The 10,342-nt window shown below is 46.6% G+C and overlaps 1 protein-coding gene across 1 annotated transcript; it reads left to right on the top strand.

The window, feature by feature from the left end:
- The first annotated feature begins 245 nt into the window (after nt 1–245).
- Nucleotides 246–5,063, top strand: LOC149436411 (E3 ubiquitin/ISG15 ligase TRIM25-like). The gene is made up of 2 exons (XM_089661646.1): nt 246–4,225; nt 4,858–5,063. The coding sequence occupies exon 1, from the start codon at nt 384–386 to the stop codon at nt 1,953–1,955; it is 1,572 nt and encodes a 523-aa protein (XP_089517772.1). The 5' UTR covers nt 246–383; the 3' UTR covers nt 1,956–4,225; nt 4,858–5,063.
- Nucleotides 5,064–10,342: the final 5,279 nt, after the last annotated feature.

Here is a 10,342-nt window from a genome sequence, read left to right as displayed (position 1 = left end):
GTTAGGTGGAGGAGTTGGGATGTGGCCGGGCTATTGATGTTGGTAGGGATGTATACGGAGTGTATAGTGTGAGCTCAGACTCTGTAGAACCGAATCCCTTTTCAGCATCATGTAGTCACCTCCACTTCCCATCTCAATGCACTTAGTGCTCCTCACGTCTCCCCACATCCGTCTTTCCCTCGTTCTCTGTCCTGCAATGTTGGGAGGTGCGATTGTCATGACTACTGCAAATAAAAGCTTCTTCCTTCTGTACTCTGATCTCCATGTCCTATAATACTCACCCAGCCCAGCCTCACCCTGTGTAGGGGGGTGTCACCCCTCCCCCACTGCATTCCTCTCCGGTGTCAGAGACTTTCAGTTTCATTTCTCTTCTGCTGTCAGCGATGGCGTCTTCTGCTCTGAGAGCTGAGCTGGAATGTTCCGTCTGTCTGAACATTTATACCGATCCTGTGACCCTGAAATGTGGACATAACTTCTGCCTGGTCTGTATTGGTCGTGTGATTGATGTACATGGAGGGTCTGGAGGATATTCCTGTCCTGAATGCAGAGAGAAGTTTCCGGGTCGTCCTCCACTGGAGAAGAACATGAAGCTACGTAACATAGCGGAGAATTTCCTGTCTGCTCAGTCAGGTCAGGAGGACTCCGGGGTCTTCTGTACTCACTGTGTGGACTCTCCTGTACCTGCTGTTAGATCCTGTCTACACTGTGAGGTTTCTCTGTGTGATAAACACCTGAAAGTCCACAAAAAGTCCCCAGAACACATCTTATGCGACCCCACCTTGTCCATGGAGAGAAGGAAATGCTCCATCCATAAGAAGATCCTGGAGTATTACTGCACTGAGGATGACACCTGTATCTGTATTTCTTGTACTGTGATTGGAGGACATAAAGGACATGAGATGATGTCACTGGATGGGGCTTCTGAGAAGAAGAAGGAGACACTGAGGAATGTTCTGCAGAAACTTCTGACAAAGAGAGAGGAGATGGAGGAAAGAGTCCAGAGTCTGCAGGAACACAGGAGGAAAGTAGAAGAAGAAGAAGCTGGTGACACCGAGAGAGTCACTGCCCTGTTTATAGATCTCAGGAGACGTCTGGAAGACCTGGAGAAGAGAGTACTGAGAGACATCTCCGGGAGGGCAGAGCGGGTCTCCATCTTCATCCGGGATCTGGAAATAAAGAAGGAGGAGCTGTCCAGGAAGATGCGTGACATTGAGGAGATGTGTAACATGACGGATCCACTGACTGTCCTACAGGAATCAGACACAGGTGACTTGTGTGATACTGAGGATGGAGATGATGAGGACAGAGAGAGACATGAGGAACTCCTCCATGATGGAGGGGGGCTGGATGTGGCGGGGGTCTTACACACAGGTTTATCTGATATAATAACAGGGGGAAATGTATCCTTCTATATACAGGGGGCTGCAGACATATTACTGGATGGAAACACAGCTGGTAACAATCTACAGATATCAGATGACGGGAAAACTGCATCCAAGTTATATATAAACCAGAATCGCCCAGAAACACCAGAGAGATTCCTGTGGTCTCAGGTGATGAGCAGTCAGAGGTTCTCCTCAGGGAGACATTACTGGGATGTGGATGTCGGGGGGTCAGAAGAATGGATAGTCGGGATGTGTTACCCCAGTATAGCCAGGAGAGGAGGATTGGAGACATTGATTGGAGGTAATAACAAGTCCTGGGGTTTGGACAGGGATGTTGATCGGTGTTCCGTGAGACATAACAGACATCCGATCTTCTTACCCCCCAATCCCTCCAGTAACAGAGTCAGGATATATCTGGATTATGAGGCCGGGAGGATCTCCTTCTATGATCTGTGTGACCCGATCCAACACCTCCACACCTTCACCACCACCTTCACTGAGCCCCTCCATGCTGGGGTATGGGTATGCAGAGGTTGTATAAAGATATGTGGGGGGAGGGGGGAGATGTGAGAACTCCGCCCACAGTCTGGTGATGTCATATGAAGAATTGGAATAAATTTCATATTCATCCAATAGTATAAAGAGGTGGGCGGGGCTTCCTGCAAGTTTTTGTACTATAAATAAATGGGATGAGATTTCTCCTCTGTCACCGATCTCTGTGATTGGGTAGAATTTCTGTCCAATTACTGGAGTAACAATAACATTTTTCTAATGATCAATGATGATGATGATGATGTGATCAATCTATCCATCCAACAGAAACACAGAGTGAAATAAGAATCCTATGTTTAGTGGAGTAAAGAAGGGGAAGGTTTGGGGCCCCTGTCAGATCTTTCTATGTCTGTGTCCCTGGTACAGATTGGCCCTCACTCCTTGTCCCAGAGCCCCCTATAGTAGGAAAAGCCAGCCGGGGTTCTCTTCCTTCCCCACACCATCCACAACTAGAAATCAAGTCTTTGTCTTGGCATGGACTGTAATAGAACATCTCCATCCTAGAATTGGAGCAGTGTGGGTGCCGGTGTCAGTGGAAGCAGCACTGAGATGGATGTTGCTGTGCAGCATGTTCTCCGCTCTAAACCTCCTCATCTTCCCCACCAGAGAAGATGATATTCTACAGAGAGCTGTCATACATCAGGCTGCTAATATGTAGAATAGATGGGAAGATGAAGAGGGTGAGAGCGGAGAACATGCTGATCAGTAATAGATATCACAGTGCTGCCTGCACTCCCCCCTCTGATTGGTTGCTCCGGCTCTCACACTCTGCAGTACCGTGTACTATCCACCTCATTGATAGTTTAGACTTTAGCCCCTTCCTGCCTGTAGGACGTACTGGGATGATGACTGCAGCTCCAGGCTGGACATTCCTTGTCATGGAAAAGCCATCCTAGCGACTGATTAACTGCTGGATTGCTTTTATAGGCAGCTGGAGGGGACACTTCCCCCCCCCCTCCCACCAGGGCCTCTCAACCATCTCCTGTGTGATCGGAGAGCCTGGTACCCAATCAGATGGCGCTGCCCAATTACCATAGAGCTCGCTGTGGACTAGATGGATCCCGGTCATCTCTATGGTCCTGAGAGGTCAGAAGCAAAGTCATGATGTCACTTCAGGTTCTGGCAGATGTGAACTCTGACATTTTTTTCCTGGAAACCATAGATTGATTTTTTTTAATCTACTGCTTTCCAGGGTAGAGGAGAGATCTGGGATCTTATGTACCCCAGATGTCTCCATAAAGAGGACCTGTCATGCCTGATTTCTATTAGAAGGGGTGATAGCAATAAAAGTAATAAAAAACAAAAATAAACAAATGGACAAATGTAAAAATAGAAGAAAATAATACTGTTATTGTAAAGTGTCCCCATCCCCCGTGCTCACATGCATACGTAGGTCACAGTTACAGATGTATACGTTGTTCCCACCACACATGTGAGGATTCACTGCTGACATCATTGCGAAATAATTCTGTTCTTCTATAACTCTAAACTGGTAACCGCACTTATGGAGATTTTTCAGCACCGTCGTTTGGCGCCATTCTACGAGCGTGCGCACTTTTAAAGTGTGACATGTTAGGTCTCTATTTCCTTTTATATGTTACCAAAAAATTGGGTTATATATTGTGTTTTTCTTTTGCAACAAAATTCATTAAAGTGTACTTTTTCCCAAAATTTGCATTTTAAAAATCTCAGCATGAATACTATGTGACATAAAAAATTGCAACACCCACCATTTTATTCTCTCGGGTCTCTTCTTAATATATATATAATGTTTAGGGGTCCTAAGTCTTTTTCTAGTAAAACAATGGTGATTGGTACATGTAGGGGGAATGTGAGAATTGGTGTGGGCGGGAAGTCGTGAAGAAACGATGTTGGATTCTATGAGATATTGGAAATGGTCTTTAGAGATGGAGGACATGGATGTTCTGAATCTATCTCTGCTTTCATCTTAGAATTCTCCTCTTTCTAGTACTTGCCGTGTTACACAAGATAGCTATGGAAGGGGGCTCCTTCCAGCATTTCTATGGAAGAGAAGGATCATCTTAGAGGGCGGGGCTAGCCTCGGCCCCGTGTTGGTCCCCCCAATAGAATTTCCTATCATGGTGTAGCGCCTCCCCTGGTGGTTTCCAGGTATCTGCAGCCACAGCATGGGCACTCTGACATTGTTGTATACAAATGTAGCAATCTATACATTTCTGTGTTTTCTTCATTTTTGGAACATTTTGTTGTGTTGATTCTTAAACAATCCTCCATTATTCTTCTCCCTGAAGAAGTGGATCCCAATCCAGGTGTCAAGGTCCTACCTTTTCCCTGAGGTTATGTTACTCCATGTGCTGGCGTCCATCTTGGATTCTGCTGTGCATGGTGGGAATCCTTTTATGCCTTCAGGTCTCTGAGGTCCATCCCCCAGAGGGGTGTGGCTGATGACATATAAGCCTGTGGCCCGCACATGCTCTTTGCACTTGTGTCTTGTGTCTTTGTGTTGCTATTACTCTGTTCTGACTCTCGTGACTCTCCTGGTATCTGATTCGGCTTGTGACTCGACTATTCTTTGTATTCTCCTTTGATCTGACCCTCTGTTGCTGAACCCGGCTCGTGACCTGTGATTCTCGTCTGCTGTCCTGTACTGTTTTGTCCTGTTGTTGTTGACCCCGGCCTGTCTGACTACTCTTTTGTCTCTTCCACCAGCTACACGCCATTGGCGGCGGCCATTACCGCAGCTGAGGTGTCTTGGGGGCCGCAACCTGGTTCCTGGCTGCGTCAAGTCCATCCCCACCATCAGGGGCCCTGGTGAAGGGCAGCCTGGGACTTAGACTCCGCGCCCTGAGGGACTTCGGTCTGTGGGTGGTGGTTGTCGTCAGCCAGTGCGTTACATTGTTAGGCCTGCCTGTCCGTTCCTCGGCTCCTGCCCTGACACCAGGAAACGTGTCGAGTTCAGTCATAGAATAAAAATGGGAGGAGTTTGTAGAAATGAATGTGTGGAGGTGGAGATGACCATACGTTCTGGAAATGGATACATTATGTACAAATAATGATGACAAATGGAGGTTATCTGAAAGCTTTGTTCTCAATGAATTTATAACTTCATGATTCTTCTGGAATAAAGTATATGAAATGGTAATATAATATATTTTGTGTGAGTTGTGCCTCAAAAATCCTTCCATTCTGCCTAGATTCACACTGTGAACCGCATGGGAATCGCACTGCATTCCTGTACAAATCACTTGTGAATCAACATGATACGATTTGAGCCCGTTAATTCTTTATGGTTCAAATCACCCTGCATCTGCACCAAACACATGCCGGCACCTTCTTTTTAAGCAGCACTAGAACTGCAGTTCAGGCAAATGCACTGCGTTAGCGATCTGCTTTTGGGGTGTCGTTAACTTTGAATTGACATCCTCAGCAGATCTCAAAAACACAGTGCGGAAAATGTATTAAGTTTGCATCATTTCCCGCATAGCACTAGTGTGAACCAGGGATTAATTGACACTTTCTCTATATACACACTCACACCGGCGTGCCAACAGCCTGAGCCACCGTGAGCCCCTCGTGTGGGGGAACCTGGAGAAATGCAGTCCAATCGCTGGGGTGTCTGTGCCCACAGCAAGGACTAAAGGACTGAGGGACTGAGAGTTCTCCTGCCATGCCGGAATCAAATGCTGCAGAGACCTGCTCCTGTGTGAGTGGCTACACCAGAGCTGAGATACTGAGCCACCAGGACTTGACTTCAGAGAACTGAAGATTGCCAAGTGATCTGACTCAGATTTCTGTGTACAAGGAGAGGTGAGCTGACCATCTGTGTTCATCCCAACACAGTTAAGGCAATAGAGATTGCTCTTTGTTCAGCAGCCCACTAGTCATCTACTGCACACTCTAAAAGAGACAGCTTCATGTGCACCACCTACAGAAGGGCCCCAGTGATGGCTGTCCAACACTGACAATTAGGCTCCAATACTTTATAGCCACCTCCAGGGGTACCCTTTTATCACAAACACATATGCTCGCCCACTATGGGGGCTGGGTGGATGGTGTGCACACAATGACCTTTGTTTTCTCGGTTTAGTTGATGCCAATACTTTAACCCTATTTGTATCCATTACAATTTGGTTTAACATTGCTATGGTTAAAGTTATTGCCAGCCTACAGGGCATTGCCCAATTATCTAGTACAGCATCCTGAGCCCCTTACAATAGGTCTGGTGGGAGCCCCATGGGCCACACTCCGGTGCAATCTGTCACCTGCTGTGTCCACTGGCCAGTACCATGTGATCACTGTCGCCTATCACAGCAAATCACATGACAATTGTACACAATGAAAGGCTTTGTTTCATGTCATCCACTGTGTACTATTGTGATGAGCTCTGTGATTGGCCACAGTGATCACATGGTACAGACAGGGCCAATCACAGTCAATCATAGTGTGTGAAAAAAAGAACATTGTATTGCTCTTTTCATTGTATGTAAAAATTAAAAAAAAAGAAAAGAAAAAATGGATAAAAATGTTTTAAAATATTGTTAAAATTAATGATACATTGTTTTCTTTACATCCTGTCATCAGTCAGTGCCCCTGATCACCGCCACACCAGTTATATGATGACGCTGTACTGCTCTGGTGCCAGGATGTAAAACATTTAAAAAAATTGTGAAACATTTTTTTTTTTAGTTTGTTCATTTTCCAAAAAATAGCGACAAAAAAAATCACAACTTCAAAATACTCGCCACGCCTCATACTAAATACCTCGGACTGTCTACTTTCCAAAAAGGGGTCACATTTGCTGAACCCCAATCAAATGTATGGGGGGGATTCTGGAAATTCATTTTAAAGATGTCAGCCGGCAACTCGCATGCTTCTTGATAGAGATTCCTCATTGGTTACAAAATCCGAAGAGGCTCATGTGTTTCGGTGAAAGCCTTCCTCAGAGCATACGTAGCAGTGCATCTTGGGTGAGCTGTATTTCCTAATAGGCAAGAGGTGGTCAAATAAAGGGAACGAGGGGAGGGGGGATGGGCATTGCCGGGGGTAACATATACCAATGCAAAACGTGATCAAAAATAATATTCAGCCCTTTCAGTGAGGCTTAAACTTTGAAAATTGCCAATTTCTACACATTTCCTCAAATGCTGCCTTAAACCTGCCTGTGAGGAGGAACATCGACCGGTCACTTCCTTCTGTTTGTAGACAGGAGAATCCTGAACCAGACCCTCATCTTTGAAAATGAGAACAGGCCAGCCCCTCCCCCCTTCAAAAATGCATATTAGAGGGTCAGAGAGAAGAGGGAAAGGGAAGGGAGCGTGCGTCCTCCCGCCTCCTGAGCCACGCCAGGCCATAGGTCCTCAGTTAGTGATTGGACAAACTCTCCTGGGTTCCGGTCAAGACGGGTTCAGCAAACATGGCTAAAGTTCCGGTACCGAACCCCAACCCCATAGAAATCAACAGGAGCGGAATGTTAAAAAATATATATATATTCTGTCCATTTACTGCATTTCCTGGGATTGTCAAACTAATCACATGGGGATAAAATGTACCAAATCTATTAAAAAAAAAAAAGGAAAAAAAAAGAAAAAAATGATTTGTCTGGGAGCAGTGATTTTAGTAATATTTAAAGTGAAAGATTGAAAATTCAAAACTCCATCACTTAACATGTCTGGGGGACTCCCATGACATCATGGACCAAATACAGTGCCTTCCATATTTGTTCAGTGATGTCATACATGAGACCCCGCCCCCCTTGTGTATATGGACTTTTACCTGTCAGTCAGCGGGAGGGAATAGATAGGACCAGACATGGATCGGTAAGCAGAGTTTTCTTCTTTGGCCCAGTTGGCCGGCATTGGGCATCATGACTGAAGTGGATCTACATGACGGGACCATGTGATCGATGATGAATGTACATCAATGGGACTTCTGTTGATGAGTAAAGGACTTGGTAATCCCTGTGTACATGTTTTGTTTGTGAATGAGTACTATGTACAGCCACCAGGCCCAGGTTGTGGGGAAGAAGCCCTTGTCCTCATCAACATGGGAAAGGGTGCTTTGCCAGGAGATCCCCCCTTGACCAGGTACCCCTCCATGTTTAGGGCATGTGGTCAGGTATGGTTCAGAGGAGGGGACACCCCACACTTTTTTTTCTTAAATGTTTGCCTGGGGTATCCTCCTTAAAATCCATACTAGACCAGAAGGGCCTGCTATGAATTGTGTCATTTTTTCTATCCCATGATTACAGGGCCATGTGAGTGAATAGGGTCATTGATGCCTCTGGTTGATAAAGGGGTATAAAAGGTTCCGCTTTTTTTATACAACAAACATGTTATACTTACCTGTTCTGTAATGGTTTTGTACAGAGCAGTCCTGATCCTCCTCTTCTCAGGTCCCCCCGCCAGTGCTCCTGGCTCCTCCCTCCTTGACCAGTGCCCCCAATAGCAAACCACTTGCTATGGAGTCACTGGTGCATACTCACTCCTGAGCCTTGCTCTATGCTTCCATAAGACACATGGAGACGTGGCTTGGCCCCACACCCCACCCCTCCTCATTGGCTCATTGACTTGGATTGACAGCAGTGGGAGCCAATGGCTCTCACTGCTGTTTCAGCCAATATGTCTCAGCCAATAAGGAGAGGGTGTCCCGGGACAGCCAAGGCTCTCATGCACATTGCTGGACCAAGAAGAAGCTCAGGTGAGTATTGAGGGGGGGGGGCTGTGGGGGGTGCAGGACACAGAATGTTTGTTACCTTCTTACATATAATGCAAAAAGGTAAAAAACCTTCAGCCTTTACAACCACTTTAAGGACTCGGCGTTATCAACTCCCTCCAAACAAGTTCAGGATTTGGCAATGTCAGGTCCTGACAAAGAGCTAAATGTTCAGGAATGTGTCCAAACACCTAAAAGGCCCAGGTGTGAACAGAACCTGGGTTCAGACAGAACCTTAAGCTCATCCCTACCCTCAAAATGGGGGGACGCCTTGCTAGGTGGGTCCTCTGGTAACGCACCCTTTTCCCCATGTTGATGACAACAAAGGTTTCATCCCCACAACCCTGGCCAGTGGTTGTGGGGGTCTGTGGAGGGGAATAATCCCCCAGTTCATGCATTCACAAATGTAGCGCCACCCCCCTAGAAGCTGCTGGACGGTGCCTGTCTTCTGGTGCTGCCTTCACCCTGTAAACTCCTCATCCCATCTGACACCCTAGGTTCAGACCAATAATGCTCCCCAATACCACCCAGCACAGAATAAAAGGGGCAATAGCCCAAATCATTCATTAGCACAGTTGTATGAAATACCTTCATGATGCTCCAGTAGAGAGACTTACGAAGGCAGCCTGCTCCCTTGTGACCACTGGTACAATGCAATGGGAACACATGAATGCCTTTCTAGAAATGTTTGTAATAAGGAGGGGCGTCTTTTAAATGCAATGAGCACTTGTGGATATGGAAGGTTGGGGATAGTATCCTCTGCTAGCATATTGGGGCCCTTTAAAGGTGAAGAGTAATGAAGAATGGCAGACAGAACTAAGAGGACAACAAAGCAAGGATTCTCTGATAGACTCGGATCATCTGGTGTCGGCTAGCAGTGTCTTTGTGCAGCCGGGTAACAGGAAGGTGGGCAGCTGCCCTCTGACCAATCCTGGTATAGATGTCATCTCCAGCACTGCAGGGGGCGCTGTGCAGGTCCTGGGGTCTCCGCTGAGAGAAGGCAATGGTCACACAGCCGGCTGTAGTGGATGAGGGGAGAGGAGCTGTGAAGAGTGCTGGATGATGGTGAGCGGCCGCTGACCCCCGACGTGGAGATCTGTGACACAGCTATGCAGATACAGCGGATGAGCCTCACTGTCCTGGACTGTGGAATGGCAGCCTCCATCCATCCTGTCTGAGCCCCTGGGGCTGAGAGAGGCCACCAGTAGCCAAATATAACATCTCCCCCATCATCCTTTGCTGGATCAGCTCTCTGGGATTTGTAGTTCTGGAGTACCTATAAAATACAGTGTGAGTTGGCTGTGGGACTACAGGTCCCAAGATCCACTGCTCTGCCCAGGAACAGCAGATCTCTAGCTCTATAGATGGGAAGTGATGAGAGAGAGAGAGAGAGAGAGGTCCTGTCCATGGGAGAGCTCTTGCTGAACCCAGACCAGAATACAGGGATTACTCGGCAAGTGCTCCTATCTTTAATAGTTTACTATTGTTGCCTATAGCTTCTGGGTGTACATATACACCGCGTTCCAAATTATTCTGCAAATTCTATTTAAGTGTCACAAAGAGTAAATCTTTTGTTTTTCAGTGTAACTCATGGATGGCATTGTGTGTCAGGGCTCTTTTGATCACTGAAAACAATCTGGGACACCTGTGATCATTAGATTGGCCGGTGAGCCCAACTGAAGGAAAAACTCCTAAAGGACGGCGTTCCCCATTAT

The sequence above is a fragment of the Staurois parvus genome, unplaced genomic scaffold (genome assembly GCF_062004578.1).
Source record: "Staurois parvus isolate SC_StPar_1 unplaced genomic scaffold, SC_StPar_1.0 ptg001358l, whole genome shotgun sequence".
In the NCBI taxonomy this organism is placed as follows: Eukaryota; Metazoa; Chordata; class Amphibia; order Anura; family Ranidae; genus Staurois; species Staurois parvus.
Note: the sequence above shows the minus strand (reverse complement) of the source record. Positions and strands in the feature narration are given on the sequence as shown.

Coding starts and splice junctions, on each gene's coding strand:
- LOC149436411 (XM_089661646.1), top strand. CDS start 384: ATGGCGTCTTCTGCTCTGAGAGCTGAGCTGGAATGTTCCGTCTGTCTG.